The sequence below is a fragment of the Fukomys damarensis genome, unplaced genomic scaffold, assembly GCF_012274545.1.
Source record: "Fukomys damarensis isolate Sample0158 unplaced genomic scaffold, DMR_v1.0_HiC HiC_scaffold_17, whole genome shotgun sequence".
NCBI classification, from domain to species: domain Eukaryota; kingdom Metazoa; phylum Chordata; class Mammalia; order Rodentia; family Bathyergidae; genus Fukomys; species Fukomys damarensis.
The window spans coordinates 25,492,543-25,515,425 of record NW_022900929.1 but is presented as its reverse complement, the minus strand read 5'-3'; the positions used below and the strand labels follow the sequence as shown (position 1 = coordinate 25,515,425).

At 52.4% G+C, this 22,883-nt stretch overlaps 1 protein-coding gene across 1 annotated transcript in view; it reads right to left on the bottom strand.

Annotated features, from left to right (window-relative positions):
* Adcy1 (adenylate cyclase 1) overlaps nucleotides 1-22,883 on the bottom strand; it is an 85,391-nt gene that overhangs the window by 31,044 nt on the left and 31,464 nt on the right. Inside the window, exons 4-8 of the mRNA XM_010624913.3 lie at nucleotides 22,333-22,444; nucleotides 12,858-12,985; nucleotides 7,910-8,068; nucleotides 7,447-7,588; nucleotides 2,555-2,710 (exon numbers count right to left, since the gene is read on the bottom strand). Coding sequence (XP_010623215.1) covers nucleotides 2,555-2,710; nucleotides 7,447-7,588; nucleotides 7,910-8,068; nucleotides 12,858-12,985; nucleotides 22,333-22,444 — 697 coding nt within the window. The remainder of the gene's footprint in view (nucleotides 1-2,554; nucleotides 2,711-7,446; nucleotides 7,589-7,909; nucleotides 8,069-12,857; nucleotides 12,986-22,332; nucleotides 22,445-22,883) is intronic.

The following is a 22,883-nucleotide window of genomic DNA, read 5'->3' as shown; positions in this document are numbered from 1 at the left end:
CACACTGAGACTGTGCACCTGGCCCACTCCACCCTGTTTGTTGCCCTGCTGGGGACCAGAAAGGAGAAAGACACATTCTACCTGGTAAAACTGCAAACAAGATAGCCTCAAAGTTCTGTGGTTACAAACTGAATTAAAAATTTTAAACATGCACACATAAGTGCGCGCACACATGGACATTTAAAAATGCACAACTGAACCAACAGGAGGCAAGAGAAATAATCAGAACCCAGAGCCTTCAAGTGGGGAGTCCAGACAGGGCGGGAAGACTGCAGCCAGTGCCTGCCTGATGACAGCACACAGGACCCCCTCTGAATGGGGCAGGACAACCTTGGGGCTTCTGGCCTGATCAGGACCCAGACATCTAACGACCAGCACTCAAGCATCTAGTTTAAAGCATCCCCCACTGCCTGACAGGTGTAAAAGCCAATCTCTGACAGAACACGCCAGGAAGAAAGTTCTTCTAGAATTCTCAGATGAGGTTCTAGCAAAGATGAGCTTATACACACAAATCCTGTGGTGAGAAGCAGGAGACAGTGGGATCCTGCAGGATCCTGCTTCTTCCTGAACCGCAGCAAGAAGTTTATTTAAAAAGGCAGCAGGTGGGTGTGGTGGTGCACACCTGTAATCCCAGCATTTGGGTGGGGGGCTGAGGCAAGAGGATCTCCATGAGTTCAAGGCCAGACTCAAAAACACAGGGAGACCCTGTCCCCCAAAATAAAAAAGGCATAAAACCCATAGAGGTGGGGGAAAATACAGGTAGGCAAAGTAAAGCAGCCAGTGAGTTCAGAAAATGGAAACTGGAGCCAGGCATGGTGGCACACGCCTGTAATCCCAGCATTCGGGAGGCTGAGGCAGGAGGATCATTGCGAGTTCAAGACCAGCCTAGGCTACATAGTGAGTTCAGGTCAGTCTCAACTACATAGTGAGACCCTGTCTCAAAAAAAAAAAGAAAAAAGAAAAAAAAAGAAAATGGAAACTGGGCAGTGATGCTGTGGCCCAGAGGGGTGGGTGTGTGCTGGAGGCAGAGTAGCTGGGTGTGCCCAGAATCAGGTGTTGGTGGCTGTGGTACCCTGGCTCACAGGCCTGCAGGAGTTGGTGGCACAGCCCACAGGTCACCCACCCTCCCAGGACAGGGCCCCACTGACCGGGCAGTAGGGAAACCAGGGTCTCACAGAGGAAAAAACAAACAAACAAAAAAAAAACCCTTAAGTGGGAAGATTTCATAAAGAAGAATATACAGAAAACAAAAAAGAATTTATGAAAGTTTCTAAAAATCTGGTTCAAGAAATGAAAAGCTCAACCAAAGTATCGGATATCCAGGGATTTAGCTCAGTGGTTCCACCACCTGCCTTGCTAGTGCAAGGTCCTGAGTTTGATCCCCGGTACCAAAAACAAATAAACAAAAGTATTGGGTAATAAAACTGAAGAAATTTCCCAGAAAATGGAAGAAGTGAAGATAAAGAGGAGCAGAATTAGAACAGTTCAGGGAGTCCAATAATCAAATAACAGTTTTCTGGAAAAGTGGCAGGAAAGAAATACTCAAAAAAGTAACTCCTGAACATTTCCAGAGGGGGGTCCTCTGGGGATGGGGTCCTGTCTCACCCAAAGCAAATCACTGGGCAGGTTCAGAACATGGGGTGCAGGGAACAGATTCTACCAGCTTCCAAGAGCAAGGACACAGCAAAGCATTCAAGAGTTGGGGACTGGCACAGCTCTGAGCGTCTTAGCAGTGACCTGGGAGCCACAGCATGTGATAACAAACCATCTAAAGAGAGATCGGGGCTGACTCAATGCACCCAGGGTTAACAGCCCCCAGAATCCCATGGTGAAATTCTGCCTCCCAATGTGCCATGGATAGGAGGCAAGGGTTCAGGAGGCCATAAGGTTTAGATCAGCCAGGCTGGCTTATGAGGAGAGGAAGAGGCCCAGAGCCTTTTGTCCCTGCCCTGCGAGGGCACAGCCAGAAGTCGGTGGCTGCCAGCCAAGGAAGTGGCTGCGATTCCAGCCTTGCCACACTGTGACCTCCGATTTCGCCAGTGGTGCTATGCAAAATGTTCACCTGGGTTTACACTGCCCCCAAGCTGTGGCACTGTGGCATGGCAGCCCGTACAGATGAATACACCAACCCAGAAATAGAAGCCCTGGCATACAAGCAGGCTGCAAAGACCCTTTACACACACAAGCACCCCCATGCCACCACGTGTCCTTTCCATGGTCAAGTAACAGAGCTCGTGATCCATCACAGGAGGGAAATGACCCAGGAGAGGAGCCCATGGGACAGAGTGGGCCGGCTCCTGATGGCAGGAAGGGACAGCCTCAGAGGACAGCCAGCCCGAGGCCCAAACAGCTGGAACATCGGACCTGATGATCCCAGGTGACCTGGCCAGCCCGTGAGGAAAGCTGGCTTGAAACTGGACAAATACAGATTACAAAGGAGTGAAAAAATACAAAGCAGTATGAAGAGCTGCGCGGGAGAGACAATGGAATCCATGGGAACCCAACCACGCGGGGCTGTCGTGGGGAGGGAGGGGATGGTGCCCGCTGCCCCCACCTTGTCATCATCCTCGCAGGTCATGACGTTGGAGAAGGGGATCTCGGCCTTGAACATCTTCCGGCAGTGCATGAGTTGCACCAGCAGGTAGCATACGGTCTTGAACCGCATCCTCTTGGCAGGCTTGATGTCCGAGAGGATCAGGCCGGGAAAAATCTGTCCAAACACAGAGGGCGAGAGAACGCCACCAGTGAGCCGCCTACGGAGACCCACATGGTGGTGACAGGGCCCGGGCACTAGGACTGCTCACTGCAGGCCTGCTGCACACTGGGCCTCGGGAACCCGCTGAGAATGCAGCAGAGAACAAAACCACAGCCACCAGGTTCTAGAAGATGGGTTTTCAAACCACCCCAGCTCTGAAACCAAGCTCTGTGTTGAGTCCGGTCAGTGTGGAGGGACGGTTTGGACCCATGGCAGAAGGAGATCATGGGACTTGGAGCAAATGTCACCTCACAGCTTCTGTCACCCAGAAGCTGCTCTGGGCCCCAGCAGCTCCAACCCCTCTCCTCCCCAGGAACACCATGTCCCCTGCAGTGCCTGGGCCACCCCACCTGCCCACTCCCCAATTTCACCCTCACTGGCCCCGACAGGAGATGCAAAGATCTCTCAGAAATGGCAGAACACTTCCAGTTTCCCAGCATTCTACTTCCTTCCCATCACCTGTGTAGGCTGCCCATGTTTCAACGTCATGGCGCACCCTGCCCTCCCACCACAGGACCCGCTGCCAACATGGCCCAGGCTGGGGTGGAGTCCAGGACCTCTGGGTCTTTCTAAACCCATGAACTGTTTCACATTCCCTCCTTCTTGGCCAGCCATTCCAAGTAGCCAGTCAAGAACCCTGAGTTAAACTCCCCTTGATCCTTAGGTGGCCCCAACTGTATTCAGGGACCAGGCCCATCCCCACCCAGCCCCTCCCACCAACTTCTCCCCCTACCCACCCCTTCAGGGAAGCAGTGGCCCACCTTGACCCGCCCTGCCCTGTAGACCTTGCAGCCATCCTTCAGTGTAGTCTCAGCCATCAGGCCCCCAAGTCAGATGGAGATGGCTTTCCCCAACTCCCACTCAGGGGCTGTGCCGCCTCAGGCTGACTGATACATCTCAGGGGCCCAGGAGAGTCCAGCCCAAGGAGGAGGTCAGAGTCACTGCTGGACACATGGCACAGGGAGTCTGTCGTCTCCCTCATACCCACCCACTGCTGGTGCTGGTCCCCAAGAACTGTACAACCTACATCAACCCAAGGCAAACATGGTGCCCCAGAACAGCAGGCATGGAGAAGGCAAGGAGTGGAAATCTTTAACAGGTTATTTTACAGACATTTTCACTGGTAGCAGTAGCTGCCTCTGGCTGGAATAAACCAGAGAGGGGCTCAGAGAACTTTCTGCCTCACAACTCATGCTTAGACGAAAATGTGACCCCAGTCACCAGCTGGCTGTTTGCTGGCCTGAGGTTCAACCCAGGAGCTGCTTTTCCAGTCTCTCTCTCTCTCTCCCTCTCTCTCTCCCTCTCCCTCTCCCTCTCCCCCTCCCCCCCCCTCTCTCTCTGCCCTGGGGTTTCCCGGAGCTGCTTCCCAACCCATGCATAACTCCAAATCATGGCTTTCCCTGCAGGTTTGTGTTTTACTCCCACGAAGCATTAATAGTGATAATCAAGCTCCCCTTTAGCATTTAGGGTGGGATCGTCTCACCACAGCAGCTCCTGGGAGACCTTGGGGCGGAGCTAGACAGAAATGGGAAGTGTGTGCAGGGTGCAAATTCAGGGCTCAGCCAAGAGTCTCAGGGTTTTAGCTGAAAATGTACAACTGAGCTGTGGGACCCCAGGATTTCATCAGTCTCTGAGCACCTCAGGATTCTGGGTCACTGTTAGGCGTTAGATCTAAAACACCCCCAAAAGGCTCATGTGAGTGCAGCAGCTGAATGTGCTATCAGGAGTACGCCCTGCTTGGAGGAGGTAGGTCATCAGGGGCAGGGCCTGAAAGGATACATTCTTTATGTTCTTGTCCTGGGATCCGCCCTTCATACTCTGCTTCCAGGATGCCACGTGTTGAACAATTTTCCTTTGCTGGTCCTTCCACCTTGCCTTGCCTACCTTGGAGCCAGCCGACCATGGACTGAGACCGTGAGCCAAAGTAAACCTCTCCTCCTTTAAGCTGAAGGTGTCAGGTATGTCATCCCCATCATGGGAAAGTGACTAATGCAGAGAAATTGGTTCCAGAGAAGCCCAGTCATTGTTGCACCTGTACCTAACTACGGCTGAGAAACCTTTGGAACTAGTTTGTGAGAGGAGTTTGGAAAGGTTTGAAGATGCTTACTAGAGAAGCCCTAGAATGTAGTAAACAGAGCTTGAAGTATGATTCTGGCTTAGAAGACTGGCATGCTGGTACGAATGTGGACAGTAAAAGCCAGGCTCAGGAGGATTCCACGGGGAATAAGGACTCCACTTGTAGCTGAACTAGAGGCCGCATGTGTAACACACTGGGAGAAAAATTTGTCTTCATTTTGCTCATGTCCTTAGACTTTACAAGAGACTGAGATTAGGGGACTAACTGATCTGGTAGAAGAAATTTCAAGTCAGCCCAACATTCAGGCAGTGGTATGAGTACTGCTGACTGCTCTTAGCCAAATATACAGTGAAAATCAGGAGCAAAAGGCAAAGCCAGAAGACATTAAAGTACCTGCAAAGTTGGAGCAAAAAGCATGGTTACTGAAAAGATTAAGAAGCCAAGTACTCTGCATCAAGACAATAGGAAAGGTGGCTTGAAGGTATCTCAGAAGTCAACAAGACCCCACCCTTCACAGACTTAAAGGTGCAAAGTATAAAATTTTCATTTGAGAAAAGAGCCCCCGGACTCCTTGCTAAAGAAGGGATGCCTAGAGAATTGGTTTCCTTAGATTCATTTCACGGTGCAGGCACTCAAAGGCCACTGCAGTTATGATCAAAGGGGGCCTTGCTACTGCTCCCACTGTTGGCAGAATTTCATGGCATCCATGTGCTGCCACTTTTTCAGGCATGAGGAATATAACAGCTGTTGAGTCAGAAGTTTCCACCCAGATTTCAGAAGAAAGCCTTGGAGGCCAGGCAGCATGCCTTTGAAAGGGTGATGTGTGAAAGTGTGATAGTAAAAATGAAGGAACAGTGGAGACCCCAGAAAGCTGGAGAAGTCAGTAGAGTAGGATGTGTGCCCAGGAAAGTCAGAAAGTGAGCAAAACAACCTCCAAAGAGAGGCCATGAGGGCTCTAACCAGCAATGCTGTCGGGGCAGGGCCGCCTGAGCCCTTCAGAGCTCACAAATCACCATAACCAGCTTCAATTGCTGGATGTGCAACTACAGGATTTAATGTTTGCCTTGCTGGGTTTGGTCTTGCTTTGGTCTCACTCCTTTCTATCTCCCCTATTTCTCCCTTTTGGAATGGGAAAGTTTAACCCGTTGTGCCACTGTATGCTGAAAGTATTTGACTTTCTTTCTGAATCTTACAGGTGCCCCCCAGTTAAGAGTTTACTTTGAGTCTCAGAAGGGACTTTGGATTTAGGATTTTCACCAATGTTGGAACTGCTCAGAGTTTGGAAACACTTAGAAACGGACTAAATACATTTTGCATAATGAGAGGGACCTGAGTCTTTTAGAAGAATCATGGGCAGACATTATAGTTTAAATTTTAAAAAGCCCCTTGAAAGTCTCGTGTGTCATTAAGGTGACTCAGTTATGAGGGCTCCATACTCCTCTGTGGAGTCATCCACGGCTGAGTTCTGTAGCTGAATGTGCTGTTAGGAGGTGGGGTCTGGCTAAAGGTGGGTCACAGGGGTCGTGACCTGGAAGGTCGCATTCTTGTCCCTGGTCCTCCTTTTGCTCTCTGCTTCCTGGCCACTATAACATGAGCAGCTTTCCTCCACTGGGCCCTTCAACCATGACACGTCTGGCTTGAAGCTGGCAGCTATGGACCGAATGGACCAGAACCACAGGTCAAAATAAACTTCTCCTCCTTTAAGTTGTCAGCCTTAGGTATTTCATCCCAGGGACAGGAAAGCTTACAGAGTCATTAAATGGGGCTGTGGTGATAGGCTTGTGGAAGCTGCAGGGACCACAGGGAACCCAGCTGTGGGTAGTGGGGTCACAGGGAGAACATCATCTGACATCCACTCACAGGATGAGCTTGTCCACTCGTGCCAAGCAAGGTCCCGGGCAACCACAGGCCCTTGAGGATGTGGGTTCCTGACCTGGAGATTCAAACCACACTGGTTGCCTGAGGTAGCCAGGATGCCAGATGCTGCCTGGTCCCACCTCCCCCAGAACCTCAGTGGGAGATGGCAGAGGTCAAAGAAAGCTGCTCTGGGCCTCAGGACCAGGAAAGCTTGGCTTCCCAAGGGCCTTTGACATAGCTGCTCAGTGAGGGAGAACCAGTCCCATGAGCCAGGTGCAGACAGAGTCCCTTTAATGGTTAGGAAGGGGCTCCCTCACCTGAGGCCTGGAAGTCCCTGTTACCTTCCATCATGACCAGATCACTTGTCTCTGGACCTGGTTATCTCAAGTGCTCATAGGAGATGGCCACAGCCCCCAGGGAACACAGCACCATTCCGTTCTCAGGGCTCCCCACCCCCAGCTTCTGCTCTGGGAGGCAGTAAAGGGCCAGGAAGGGGCGAGAGGACCAGGGTGGCCCATTCTCAGACAACCTCAGATCGGTGCATGGGTCCGCACCCATCCTCTGTCTGCCTGGCTCCCTGTCCCACCTGCAAGAAGCAGCGCCTGATCCCAGAGTTAGGGGGCCTCCTCCCTGGCCCCACATGTCCACAGCTGGAGAAGAAGTGCTGGGAGGAGGAGAGAGACCAATGCGTCTTCGGAGCTCCACCCAGGCCGGGCTGCCTAGGGAGCAATCAAACGAGGGGGGCCCAGGAACCCACCTTTCTCCGATGGGACGGCACGATGAAAAAGGTCTCAATGTTATGAGTCTTCAGGAAGCTGTTCCTCTCGTGGCCATGGCCCGGCTCCACCTCATAGTCTCCGTTCAAGCAGGCGAGGGTTGTCTTTGTGATGTGTACCTTCCTGTGAGATAAGGGTGCAGAGATGTACAGGTGTCAGGCCCTGCCACTCGGAACCACACACATCTTGGAAAGGGGAGGGAGGCAGGCAAGTGAGAGAGGGCCGGACAGGAAGACAGAGGAGGGACAGACGAGGCTAGGGAGAAAGATGGTCACAGGAAGGAGAGAGGAGAGAAAAGAAAAACACCAGAGGATACAACAGAAGTCGAGAAAAGGAAAAGAGGGGTGCAGGGAGGAAGAGGCCCTGGTCAGAACCAGTGAGAGCCTGCATAGGTACCCTCGGAGTGAGAGCACTTGGCTGTGCTCCACCTAGTCCCCAACTTACCCTGGCAGACCAGCGGCCTCCATGACATTGGCCAGGGTCACGTCATTGGACCACACATCATATTGCCACTTGCGTAGGCCCAGAACACCACAGAGGACCCTGCCAGTGTGCAGCCCCACACGCATGTTCAGGTCCACTTCCGTGGCCTCAGCCACAGACCTGCAAGACAGCATGGGACATGGGGCTGGGGCTGGCCACGTGGTGCGGTGTGCGGTGTGCAGTGTTTAGTGTGGGTTCTGTTCAGGCTGCACACGGCCTGTGTGGCACTGGGATGGGACAAGGCACGTACAGGAGCCTGGCTCGATCGGTGGACACCAGCCTCTCTGGCTGCCCAGTCATCTCTCGGTATCCACACTGGCTCTTTGACCCCTCCTCACTTTCTCCTGAGTCCCCATCCACCCAGGGAGGACCCCAATGGGACCCACACCCCACTAAAGCCTTGTCCCCAAGGGAAGGCAAAGAAAGGCAAAGCAGCACAGAGGGAACTGAGGACTGGGGAACCCACTGCAGTTTGGTCACTGCTGGCCCTCAAGCCTCATTTTCCCTGAGTATAAACCAGGCTTTGGCTATGTTGGCTCTGACGATCCCTGAAACTATTCAAACTCTATCCCAGTGCAGCCTCCTGCTGACTCCAGTATGAATATATCAAGGATGGCACCAAGAAGGACAGCCTACTCCCCGCCGCGTCACAGCCAGGCAGGTGACAATGACAGCAAAGCAGCTCAGCCCTTGCTGTGTCCTCAGCTGCCTCCCCACTCTGCCCTGCTGCCCATGCCAGAGGCCTCTCTCTGTGGCTCTGTGGATCGTGAATAACACTGGGGTGCCAGGCTGCCTGGCCCACCTGAGGAGTCGTGCCTGGCTCACCATCAGCCTGACTTCCCCACTCCGGAGCCAGCCCCACAGCCCCAGCCTGCAGGGGACACAGCAGCCACCCCAGGACAGCTGCCTGTTGGCTGCTACTGGAGGATGATACAGGAGGGTAGCTTCAGCCCTGAAGCAAACTCACTTTCAGTGACTTCAGAAGTATGTGTTCCATAGGTTTACGAAAGAAGTCACTTGGAAGTTAGGATACTGACATCTTTAAAACCTACTTATTTTTATATATTTTTGGATGTCATATTTTTTCAATTCCCCCCTCCATGTTTGTCAATCTCCAATAAGAGACACCAAAACAAAATTCTAAAGTTAAAGTGTATATTGAAGCAGAACATGGCACACGTCTGTAATCCCAGTACTCTGGGAGACTGGGGCAGGAGGAATCCAAGTTCAAGCACAGCCTGGGCAACTTAGGGACTCAGCAAGGCCCTGCTTCAAAATAAAAAAATAAAAGGCCGGGATGAAGCTCAGTGTGAAGACCCTGGGTTCAATCCCCAGTACCACACCCCTAAAATATTTTTAATGCACAGGGAAAATGTAGATAAGGAACCTGCCAATGGCACTGTGGGGCATTTCTAGCAGTTATACTTCTGCAGTCATAAACAGGCAACATCAGCAGATCTGTGGGGACTCACACCTAGCCCTGTCCTAGACCACTCTGTGTCCCTTAAACCAGCCCTTCACCCTCTCAGAGCCTGAGCCAGCCTCCTCCAGGTCCCCTGTGCCCTCCACCACACTCTTTTCTTCAGTCCCTCCAGTAGGTTCTGTCGCCCAGCTCGTGGAGCTGACATCATCTGGCCTGCAGCATGCTGGTGGTCACCTCCTAAATACCCAGTATCCAGAGCTGACACTGTGACTGCTCCACTCGGTCCCACTGCTGCTGGAATGTCCAAGTGGCTTTGCCTAATTCCAATGGAACCTCCAATTTCACTTCCAAGGAGCCAGAATTTCCACAGCCTTTCGGATTTATTTGTCCTCTTTTTCTTTCTTATTTGTGCTCTCAGGCTATTATGGTTTCCATCTAGAATGTCCCCCAAATGTCTCCATGCATTGGACACAGGACTTCTGGAAGGTATCTGGATTATGGGGGCACTTACATTCATAGCTGAACGTGTCATTAGGAGATGGCACCTGGTTGGAGGGTGTGGATCACTGGGGATGTGTCCTAGAAGGGTGTGTTTTCCTCCTGGACTCTCTTCCCTCCTGCTCCAACTACCCTCTCTCTGCTTCTGGCTACCACAGTCACCTAGAGCAGCTTTCCACCACCAAGCCCATAGACCATGATGTTTGTGCCTTGCACCTGCCTTCCATGCATAGATGGAAACCTCTGAAACCATGAGTCAAAATAAACTTCCCTTCCTTGAAGCTGCAGTGTCCGGTATTTCGTCCCAGTGATGACAATGTAACAGAGACACAGGCTCACTTATCTGTCTCAAGCATCTTCAGTGCAGACCTAGGCTTGCTGTCCACAGGCCTGACCCCTGTCTAGCTCTGGACACCAACAGGGAAGTCATAAGGAAGTGGCAGACTCCCAGGAACAGGATCTCATCAGCTGTTCGGCAGAAATCCAGGCAGAGCTGAAGCCCAATCATGACTACACCACAGTTAAAAGGACAGACTAGCATTATTTTGTTCATTTGTTTGGGCAAGCATCTATCTACCAGGCTTACTCCTTCATCTATCGCTCAAAGCACTGTGGCAACAGCTGTGGCAAGAAAACAGTGGTCCCTCTGGAGGTCGACTCACTCTCCTCTAGGCAAAACCGACCACAGCAGTCTCAGCTCTGCCCCAGAGTGACGGGAAAATGGAGCAAATGGTTTCATTCCCATGTGTTCAAACCAATGCCCCCAGCTCAGGCTCCTCACTTCCTCTCCTGGCTGAAGCTTACCCATCTATAAAAATACAAGTTCTTAGCTTGAAACACACAACTTCAGAGTTTCCAGATCCCCTAAGATATTAAGGAAAATCACATGTGATGACACAGATGAAAATGGGCACCAGCACTCTCTAATCCACAGGAAGTTGACCCCTAAGTTTCTCTACAGGTCTGTCCCTGAGAAGGAGAACCCAATAACAAGATGAAATCATCCCCAAAGTTACTCTCTGTTACAGATCTAAACTGACCCCCCAAAGGCTTATGGGTCCAGAGGAGGGGCTTTTAGAAGGCGATCAGATCAAGAGGGCACTTAGTCCACTTCAAATGGACTGATCCGTTGATGAGATCACAACTTACGGCATTACTGGAAGGTGATGGTCCATCCAGGAAATGGGCCTAGATGAAGAGACTGGGTCATGGGGAATGACACTGGGGACTCTATCTCATCCCCAGCCCCTGGCTGCCATGAGGCGAGCAGCTTCCTTCTGCCATGCCTTCTGTGATGTTTCTGCTTCGCCATAGGCCTACATGCAATGGAGCCAGCAGACCATGGACTGAAACCTCTGAAACCATGAGCCAAAACCAAGCTCTCTCTCTTTAAGTTGCTTTATTCAGGTATTTTGTCACAGGAACATAAAGCTAACCTATACACTCTCTTCTAAGAAAGTGAGGTGTTCTCCATGGCTCACATCCACAAGCCAGCTTATGAAAAAGAAAAATTGCTTTATTCAGGTATTTTGTCACAGGAACATAAAGCTAACCTATACACTCTTCTAAGAAAGTGAGGTGTTCTCCATGGCTCACATCCACAAGCCAGCTTATGAAAAAGAAAGGCCCTGTTGGGGACAGACCAGGGGCTGGGGAACATAGCCTGTGGGTGTCCCCTTCTCGCAGGACTCAGCACTCCAGCCTAGGGGGACCATTGAGATGTGCTGACCACCGAGCAGCCTGTGTGCTGCACTCCCCGACTCAGAGTGGGTCAGGAGGAAAAGCGTAAGACATTCCTGCTAGTGTAATTCAGGGTAGCAAATGAAAAATACTGAGACCACAAGCAAGCTGGGGGTGATGGGAACAACAATGAGGTTCCTGCCTCTCTATCACCCATGCTAGCAGAGGTTCTCCCAAAGCAGACAGACGTGTGCAGGACTACGTGCTGCAGAGGGATTCCTGTGGAAGAGGGGCTCCTTCCCCTCCAGGCTGGCTCTTCTTGTCTGGGAGCTGATTCTTCCCTCCCACGTGGACCTACTTCATCAGAGAACCCACTTAAGCCTCATAACCACTCAGAGATGCAAACATCATTTCATTTTACAGCGAAGAAAATGAAGGATTCAGGGAAAATGAGAGCCAGGAATCTGCAGGCTCATCTACTTCCTCAAGATCAGAAATTTCCAATCCACTCAGGAAAAGAGGGGTTTTGGGCCAGCTGTTGAGAGTGGAGGAGACCAAGCAGGAAAGGGGCAGACACAGATGTCATGGGGAGCAAGGCACAGGGTAGGGGTGACTCGGGCCTCAACTGGCCTCCCGCACCCTCCACCCCAGAGTCTTGCATGCACATAGCTTGCAGAATAGAACGCAGCACCTAGAAGGACAGAGGTAGAACTCTGTCCCTGGGGCCTGAGCATCACCAAGGTGATGCCCCAGGTGGGTGGCTTCAGTCTACAGCAGGAAAGAAGATGGGCTAGAAAGTTTCCCCACTGCCCCACGAATTTGCTTCCTGGGCTGGTCTTGCCTCTGAAGAGCTGTGTGACCCTAGCAAGACTCTTCTATCTCAAGGGTTCAATTTCTTCATCAAATGGGAGAGTCCACTTCATGACAGACACCCTGGCTCTGAGCCAAGGGTACCCTGACAGGGACAGAGACCTGGGTATCAGACCAATCTCCCAGTTGTGTGCCCGGGGCAGTGAGTGGTCCGCTGCATCCTGAGGGCTCCTCTCAAAAGCCTGATCGTGCACACAGCACTAATGCACTGCTGTGTTGCCTAAGCAAGCAGTCCTGGTGTGGGCACTGCTGGCAGAGCTAAGGTGAGAAGACAGAGCTGACAACACACAGGGTTCCCATGGACACAGACATACAACTCAAACAAAATGTAAGGAGAGGTCACCAGAGCTTTACCTCCCAACTCAGGGGATCATGGGACCCAACGCCTTCCCGCAGTTGCCCAGCCTGGGACAGGTCCCCAGACAGCGAGGTGCTTACGTGATGGTGTCGATCATGTCCAGCCCCATCTCCACGCAGCAGTGGGCATGGTCAGCCTTGGGCTGGGTGAGGCCAGACACGCAGTAGTAGCAGTCCCCGAGGATCTTGATGCGGCGACAGTGGTTCTCCTTCAGGGACAAAGAACACGGGTCAGCTCTGCTTGCTCAGGACGCTAGACGTGGTGGCAACCACTGAACATCAGGATGCGTTCCCAGGGTCCCGGGCAGTCCTGGGGGTCGTGGTCACCTCCGGCTACTGGGACCAGGTTCAGGCTGATGGTCCCCTCACTTCCCTGATCCCTTTCCCCTCCATGTGGCCAACCCCACAAATCCTTTAAGGTCCAGGTGTCAAGCCACCCAGGTATAAGGAGACACAAGCACATAGCCACCTCTGTGGGGAACCTGCCCTGACCCCCTAAATTCACTCAGTGCCCCCTGACCACCAACACAGAAGGCCACAGGCAGCTCAAGGTCCCCCAGGAAGGCCAAGCCAGGCCCGGCCTGGTGTCTCCACACTCTTGCTGTCCCCAGCTCTGGGGAGCAGTTCTAGAAGCCACTTCCTGCTGCTGAATTATCCATGCCCTCTTAGATACAAGGACACGAAGATCGATATGAGTCTCCTTTCTCTGAAATGCGTGGGACTGCATGTATGTCAGTGTGGATTCTTTCAGACTTTCCCTTAACCTGAAACCTAAAATTGACTTCAAAATCTGAAAGATTCTGAGGGTCAACATGGTGCTCAAAAATTTCAGAATTTGGAATCTCCAGGTTAGGGATCTTACCCTGTACGATGTACACTTCTGTGCGCATCTACCCCACCCACTGAATTCACACTGCACCCCTTTGACACAGCACAGAGGGTCATGGGGGGCCATTTAGAAAGCACAAGATGCCCCCAGGAGCAAAGAGGATCAGGGAGAGTCCGCTGGGCTCTGTTCTACCCGGTGCATGACTTGCTTTCATTTCAAGGAAAGAACTAAACAGGAGTCCTAAAGCATCTCCACCTCAGCACCCCTTTATATCTTTGACATGTACCAGTTAGAACCCGCCACTGAAGCAGTTTTAATCATGCGCGAATGCACTTAAAGGAAAAGGAAACCTATCTGCATGTTAGCCTAAACGTCATTTCATGGAAACTATGACATTTCCCCCACGTGAAATACAGGCGTGCGAAGCTGTGCCGTCCACTCCCGCTCATCTCTGACTCATTTTCAGAGCAGACAGCGGGATTTGTGGACCCACAGCAGCATTCGACCATTCATGCTGGGCTGTGGTCAGAGGCACCTTGAAGGCACAGCTTTCCAGTCATCCTGGTGAGGAAGGACCTCGAAGACCCCAAGAAGGCTGCACAGAGCCACAGACCCTGGTTGGAGAACACGCTTATGGCTCATATCTAATCTGTCCTTCTGCTCCCTACCCCACTCTGATCTTCTCAAGCGGAGCAAATTAGCACCTGCCAGATTGCACTGGGAGCCGACAAGGTGGCTGGATGGCCAGCCCCGCCCGGGATCAGGCACACTCGGATCTCCCGGTCCTAGGCCAGCAGCTGTCCCCAGTGCTGTCCTGAGCTGCCTGACCTCGGCACTGCAGGGACCGTGAGAGATGGACGGCTCCAGCCATGCTGAGCATCTGAGAAAGCGATGCCATGAGCTGTGCAGATGGCCCCACACCCACTCCCCCACCCCACAGCAGAGCAATGTCACCATGGGCTGGCAAGGGTGTCGCCTTTGATTACAATTCCAGAGTTGTCCAGAGAAGGAGGCATCCACACGGGCCGTGACCACGGACAGAGGTGCCTGTGGACTCTCAAAATGATCCCTGCTCAGTGCTCAGTGCAACTGAGGTATGCAGTCTTCAGGGACCAAGGGCAAAGCCACCCAGTAGGACGACATGCATGGTACACACCATATGGTGAGACCACCCTGGAAGATGAGGGCCACGTGCCTTCTGAAGAAGTGTGCCAATCAGCTGTCATACAACAGCAGTGCTGGCCTGGAACCCGGCCAGCACACTTATACACACACACACACACACACACACACACACACAGAGGATTCCAGCTCCTCCAGCTTCACACGGAGTCTGCACAAACTGCCTGAGATGCAAAGCCCAGGCCCCTCCAGCCTCCTCCAGCTTTGGCTTCCTGCTGGCCTCCACCACGCTGGTCCCGGAGGACACAATCCAGCACAAACACCGGGGACTTCTTGGATTAGTTTTTAATTTCTAAGGCTCTGGATTTTGTCAGCAAGCTTAAGAGATCAAAAAAATTTTTTGATTGCTTCTGATGATTCTGATTTTTAGACTCTTCTCCATGAATATGGAAAGCTGGTGCCTGAGGCACTGTGGAAGGCATGGTCGGGAGTGGGATGGTGGCCTTGTGGCTCTGTGTCCCACCAGAAAGAATAGAGAGGAGGAGGAGGGTGGGAGGGGTTCTGAGGGGCTCAGCCCTTGGGACTCATCTATCCCTTCCAAGCCACAGAGGCATCAGGACTGCCAGGGAAATAAATGCTGGCAGGGATGTCCCATGCTTGGCTTCCCAGGTATGGCCTGAAGGAAGTTGGTGGGCTCTCGTGGCCCTGCCTGCATGGGGAGCCACAGGGTCCGGGGACCTAGGATACAGCAGCACACTCTGACCCTGCCAGGACCCAGCAGGCTGAGAGAGCTCAATTCCAAGCTGAACTGATGGAATTAAAAAATACCCTCCCACAGGTCCAGGAGGAAGGAAAGAGTAAGGGGGCAAGAAGCTGCTGCTGACTCCAGAGCCCTAAGACACCAGTCCTAAGATGTGGAATCCAGAGGACCAGGTGGACCCTACACTGCACCCAAATTCTGAGAGAGCAGGAAACCCCCTGGCTACTCCAGTGGAAGGGCAAGGTGAGGAGGACAAGCCTGAATTAATTCCATTTTTGCTGCAAAGGGACTACACTCAAAAACCCAAGCCAGGCAAATCCTGTTAACTTTGTGAAAGGAAAACTCTTTCTCCACCACAGTGTATAACCTGCTGGGTCCACTGCTCATGTGTAACCTGCTGGGCTACCCAGCTAAAAAGCAGGGCCCTGAAACGTACCCAGCGGCCATGCAGAAGACAGGCAGGACCAGCAGTTCCGATGTACACCATTCATTCCTGCACAACTGCTTTTCTTGAGCCTCATGCTGAGCTGGCCGCTGTGCTGAGCACAGAATACACAAAGGTAAAGGAAAAGGAAGCAGCTCTGTTTCTGAGGTGCTTCCTGACCCAGGGTAAGCAGGGTGCGCAGGCAGAGGCGCTCAAACACAGACCTTGCAGACCCCTGTGCACCTGCAGGGACCACAAAGAGGCCGCCACCTTCTGGGAGGATGAGAGGAGCCTGTCCTGTCACCAGGGCAGCTCTGGGGAACACAGTCACAGTTGCATTTGCTCCTGGGGTCCAAAGGAACAAGGGAGGGGCCAGGTGAAACTCAGCACCTGAGATGGGGCGAGAGGCAAAGTCAGAAGGGCCTTTATTTTGTCTCGTCTTTAGTGAGAGCTGCTGTGACCCTCGTTAGGCCACCTGCTTCCTTGAAAGCTTCTAAAGGGATTACCTGTAGCCTTCATGAGCTGTGGAATGCACAAACTTTCTTTCCTCTTTGCTTCCACAGAGCAGCAAGAAACTATCCCGTGTGCTCTCTCTGGAAGGCTGGAGCACAAGCCCCAGCAAAACCACATACCAGTGGTTTGGCTCCTTCACCACTCTATCTCAAGCTGAGCATAAATGACAGAGGGCTAAGCCAGCAGCAGGAGGAGCTCCATGTGGGGCTGGCATGATTCATGATGATCAGAAGAGTTATGGCAGGATGCGTGCCTTTTAGTGCATCTCCACGCAGGAGTTTTCAGTATGGAACCTAACCCAGCAAGTATCTTATGTACCTGAAAATTAAAAACAATACTACCTAAAACTCCAAACCAAATTGAAAAACCTGCTACCACATCAGCTGCTTGACCACAGAGAAGAAGAAAAAATTAAATGATTCTGAGGGGCTTGAAACACATCTCACTGCAGATCTGGAGGGGTGTAACCCAAGGATACAAGAACCACAAATAAAGGTCCAAGTGCACTTGGAGGTCTTGTTTTTTCTTGATGGCAGTGGCGATTTCACTTTGAAGCTACTCCGAACAGACAATACTACAGTATCTGTGTTCATTCTGTGCCACTTTAACAAAATATTTGAGACTGGGTGATTTACAAAGAACAGAGGTTAACTGTTTACAGTTCTGGGGACAGAAAGGCCATGGTTGAGGGGCCCACATTTGGTGAGGGCCTTTGTGCTCCTATGGTGGGAGGTGGAAAAAAACTGTGTGTGAGAGACAGAGAGAGAGAGAGAGAGAGAGAGAGAGAGAGAGAGAGAGAGAAGGAAAGAGGGAGAGACAGAGGGGGCAGGGAGGGACAGGACTGAACTTGCTCTTGTAACAACCCAGTCTCTAGATAACTAACCCACTCCTGTAATAACACTAATCCAATCACAAGGATAGAGCACTTATGGCCTAATTACCCCTGATGAGGCCCCTTCTCCCAACACTGTTGAATTAGGAATTAAGTTTCCAGCACATGGATGATGGGTGACACACTCAAACCCGGGCACTATCATCACTATCTCTAGCATCAAAGAAAAGATACAAATATAAAAGACAGTGAAGTTAAGTGACTTGGAAATGTTGATACGAATTCACAATTTATTTTTCTTTTTCTAATGAAATCTCCTATCTCTGTAAAAGGCCCCAGATCATTGACAACCCAAACTGTGGGGTTATAAAGCGGGGCTTCTGGGACAAGAGCAAGATGTGTCTGAGCGAGATGCCACACTGCCCCTACAATGACGGCCTCAGAGGCAAGGGGCCATGGCAAAAGAAAGAGAAGATAGCCCAAATGAGCCCTTCCCAACACGGGAATCTGAGCACCAAAAAATTTTTAAAAGATGGCAAGTGTCAGAGAAAAGCAAAATTTAAAAAAACCCAAGTTTATAATGGGTCACTGGTTCATTATTTTTTAAACGGATACATAGAAAGAATCAAGTATCCAGTGAGGATAACCAAATAGATCACAAGGAAACATTCTTCTTTAAAGAAAGAGCTAATAAATGCAGAAATGATAGAACTAAAATCCACCATTTTGCAAACCCAAGTGAAGTGTGAAATCCTGGTGATGCTTACAAGGCAGCTGCTGTAAGACCCCTGGGTGCAGTGTGGAGGGAGCTGTGAGGGGAGGTCACACCTGAATCGCCCAAGAACTTCAAATAGGCAAGGACAGAAACACAGCCAGCGCCCTCTGCTGGGGAGAATCAACAGGCAGCTCACAACTAAGAGAACAGATGGATCCAACAGAAAACCCAACACAGAGGGTGGAAGTTATGGTTTGGACCCTAAATGTTCCCCCAAAAGCTCATGTGTTGAAGGCCAATGGCACCTCTGGAAGCTGGTGGAACCTTGAGGAGGTGGGGCCCCCTCGAGGAATTTATTAGGACCCTGTCCTGTTCTCCTTTTGCTTCCTGGCCAGCATGAGACAATCAGCCATGCTGTCCCCTGGCTCCTTCTGCCCACAGGCCAACCTCAGTGCTTCCTGTGTGACCTAGGGACTGTGGGTGATCAACTTCATTCAGTGACGTCGGCCTGTCTCACTATAAACTAAAATCCCATAGGACAGTTGAGACACACATCCATCTCATTTGTATCCTGATCGAATAAACCAGTCATGTGTGAAAGAAAGGAAAACAAGGCCCAGGCTGGGGGTCAGGAATGACATGGCTGTCACTGACGTGGCTGGGTGGATAATGGTGAAGGGGTGGTAGCCAAAACCTTCTCAGAGAGCACAGCTGTGCACTGAGGGATTTATGCTCCAAGTAGGGTGGTGTCTGGGATTGGGGAAGAGACAGGATGGAGACCAAACAAGACTGGTCCTACTTAAAAACCATCCATGTATATTTTGGGTGTGTGGGGGTCATTCCATATTATCTCTACTTCAGCACATGGCGGGATCTTTTCATAACCAGCTTTAAAATGTCAGGCTCCTGACAAGGTGCAAGGTTGGTACCTCATATCCCTGCCAGACAGAAGAATGCTATTCCACGGTGGATTTGGCAGCTGTTTTCTGAATGAGCACAAAGGACCATGGCTGCCCAGATCCCTGCTGGTGGCCTAGGAGATCAATGTCCCTCCTCCTGTGGGCAGCACTCAAACCACCCCAACTGACCCACCTGCCTCTCACCTCGGCCTCCAGATAAGCAGCTCCTCCCAACTCATGACTGAGCCACCTTCTCCTCCATCTTCCAGCTCTGTAACACCAACATCCATGAAGATGCCATGTTGTTCTCACTCTTCCGCTCCGCCTGAGTTCCATCAGCCATGAAAGAGGCCAGGTTCTCCTTACCCTGTCCTCTCTACTCCATGGAAGGTGCCATGTTCCTCACATCCCTGTCCCGTGTACCTGGGACGCGTTTCCCATGAAAGGTGCCACATCCTCCTCACCCCACCCATGCTCTCCCCCAGAACACAATCCCCCATGAAGGGCACCAGATTCTCCTCCCCCACTTCCTGTCTGGCTGGACCACACCTCCCAAGAATGTACCACGTTGCCTCTCTAGTCAGTGCCTGTGGTGTTTCCTCTACATACTGATCGTACTCTGTCACATGTCTTACTCAGCCAGTTCCTGCTTTTGCACAGCTACAATACTCAGAGTTGCCCCTCCTGAGCTGCCAGTACCTAGATACAGTCCTCTCCTCCACCCCTCCAGCCCAGCAAGCTCTGTGCTTGGCCAGGGTGAGCCATACACATTTGCTCCTGGGACACCATCCAGTGAAGACAGCTCACAAACTCACTCCAGGCCTCCATGACCAAGTACTGAGCAGCTCATTGAACAGGGGTGTTGGAGCAAGAGGGGTTGTGGGAGACCCTTCTTGTGTCCCCTCCCATTTCACTGGCAGGGAAACAGAGGCACAAGCAGGAAGGATGATGCAGCTAAGTCCCTGAGGCTTACTGGGGCTTCCTGCCCTTTGAATTAGGGCAACACAAGGTTTCCATGAAGTGAAGGCCAAGGCCCCGCAGGCGCAGGAAGGATGGAAGTGAACCCACTCGGAGGAGCCGCAGCCCTGGCAGGGACAGCACAGGCTCCCAGCCCAGCTTGCATGAGTCCTTTTTGGAAATATCCACAGTGAAGACAAAATAGTACAAAGCAAGCCCCTCCTGAACACAGGCCATAACAATGTCCTGTGTCAGCAATGCAAGATGGAGGAAAATGGCAGGCTCGCATCATAAAGCCGGGCATGTTTGCCTTGTGGTCTGTCCCAGGAGGCGCGCTGCTGTGTCAGCCTGAAGAAGGATTCCTCAGCTCAGCACCAGTGCCACTTTCCCTTGAATGCAAACGATCTGCACTTAAACTCTCATTAAATTCTTGTTCATTTGCTTCCCCATGATCAGGCCCTTGTGGATCAGAAAGCATCCTGATGTGTCCATGTTTGGGGACAGCACCAAGCTTCCAGAGGCGTCAGAAGACCCAGCAAGTCCCATGGCATCAATCACACAGAGGGTGGCTGGGAGCCCAGGCCAGGGAGAGGAACTGTTTCAAGAGGGTGTGAACTGGCCGATATCCACCCTAAGTCTGGGCCCATCCCATGACGCGTGCCAGGCTGAGAGCTGGCAGGAAAAGGACACGCGCTTGTGGGGCGGAGGCCCCTGGAAGGGTCCTGGGAGTCATGACCAGGACTAGCAAACTCTGTGCCTGTGACGCTGAGGAACAGGGTCAGGAAAAGCCCCAGGTAACCTAACCGACAGCTCACGCTGAGCTTGGCTTATCGCAGTGGATCACACCCTGACAACTCACCACACAGCCCTTTGCCTCCTGCAACCAGGTGAGAGGACCATGTGCCTGGTGCCATCAGCTTCTGTTCCTGTTTGGAAAATGGACATCCAGAGCAGGGCCCTGTCCCTCCACAGGTGACAGCAGAGGAAGCCCGAGTACCAGGACAGGCATTTCTCCATTGCCTCTGTGGTCCACTTCAAAAATATGCAAGTGTGCAAGCCCCAGTGCAAATCTAACAAGTATCCAATAAGTGGGTGAAAGGTCAAAGACACCATCCCCATCAGAGACCAGGGACCGCAGCTAAGGCAGGAAGTAAACCATCAGCGAGATGGAGGCTATGCAAACACACCGTGTTTGTTTAACTTCCCATAGGGACCTTCACAGAGAGAAGGGTTTGGACTGCAGCTGTGTGTGACTTTGGCCCATGTGACTGCATGGGGCCACCCAGTGTCCAAGTGCTGGGACTCAGATCCAAGAGGAGCCCATGTGCTTCAGGCAGAGCCACAGCTCCCCTGCACTGTACAGGAAGAGTGGGGACTCAGCCCAGGGGATACCAGAGGCCATCGGAATTTCAGCCAGGCATCCCCAAGTGCACAAAACATCCAAGCCAAAAAGCACACCCTCCCAGCTGAGAACCAACCCCTCCTCTCCTCCTCAGGAAGAGGGTGCAGCCTTTCCCAGATGGGGTCCCATGGCACCCAGCCCAGGATACCCATGGGGTACCCCAGGAGAAACTCTCTAAGCCTTTAGGAAAGTAGGCAGCAGCTTCATTATAGGATCTCCAGACTGCAGGGATAGCATCCAAAGTCCTACACCATGCTCTTCTTAGTCTGCACCAGGCTCCACCCCTACCCCCATGGTCCCACCTGGTGATCAGACCCCAGGACTGCCCCCAAGACACAAGGCTGGCAGGCTCACCCCCTGGAGACCTATACTCGGCCCTGCCTGGCCTGCCCTGTGCTTTGATGTCCCTGGGCTCTATGCAACTGTGCAGCAACCAGGCTGACTCCCTCCCCTCCTTCAGAGGGAGCCCCCTCCATCTCTCCCAAGACACCTCCACCAGTGCCACTGAGAACAGCGCTGATTTCCCAGGAGGCTGGTGCTCCATTCAGCACCACTGGCCTCAACAACCTTCCCTTCCTGGTGCGAGGATGGGGCCAAAAAGGCAACCTGGGCACATCCTGTGCGTCCCCTTCACCTCCTGAAAGGGCAGAGATGGTAGGGGCTGGGTCCAAGGACCTCCCACCAGCCCACCCCCACAACACACACACCACTAAGCCTTGAACCTGGGCACCAGCCCCACTCCTGCCTTCTACTGGCAGGACAGGAGATTGCCCAGCCACAGCCAGTCATCTGACCTCTGACTGCTGGTGCCAGGGGGTGTGCACTGGCTGAGCCAGCACCAGTGCTTCCACTGTGGGCTAGCGAGGCCCAGCCTGACCCTGACCTGAGGGCTTCAGGGTGTGCAATTTACCCCACACTTGCCGCGGATAGCAGTAAAGTGATGGCCCACATAGGGGTGTCGCTCAGTGAATGTGCCCTCCCTCGGCCCAGGGTGGTCTGTGGGCTTCTGTAGCTGGGGTCACTTGTCCCAAACTCAGCACAGAGCAGGCCAAGGGCAAGGGCCTGGCACAGCCTCGCTCCAGCTCAGGATGAGGCCGCCTTACCGTGGCTAACTCGTCGAACTTGCCAAAGAGCTCATTGAGCAGTTTCACCAGCTCCTGTGCCGTGCACTGGGATGCCAAGCCCGTGAAGCCCACGATGTCTGCAAACAGGATGCTGTGAGGGACAGAAAGACAGAAGGATCCCTGAGGAATGACGACCCGGACCTGCAAACGCCCTCCTCTGTCGGCCCCATTAGCACACAGCACCTCACTCTCTCACGCAGGCTGGAGACAAAGGGTTCCTCATTCCCATTTCACAGGGAGAAGACTGAGGGTCAGAGCGGCTCTCTCTCTCCTGGTTACCCAAACCAAGTGAGCCCCTGGGACATTCAGAGCCTGCATCCTGTCCTCCATGTGGGCCCTTCACACCACACAGGGAGATCCGCCTGCTGTCACTAGCCCTACCCCTTTCCCAGGGAGGCCAGATAAGCACCATGCAGAAGAGCGAGCCCATCCACCCCACCTCCAGCGCTGGGGATGGACGCTCGGAGAATGCTCTACCACTGAGCTACACTCCAGGCCCAAGATACATCTTAAAATATGGTTCTGACCAT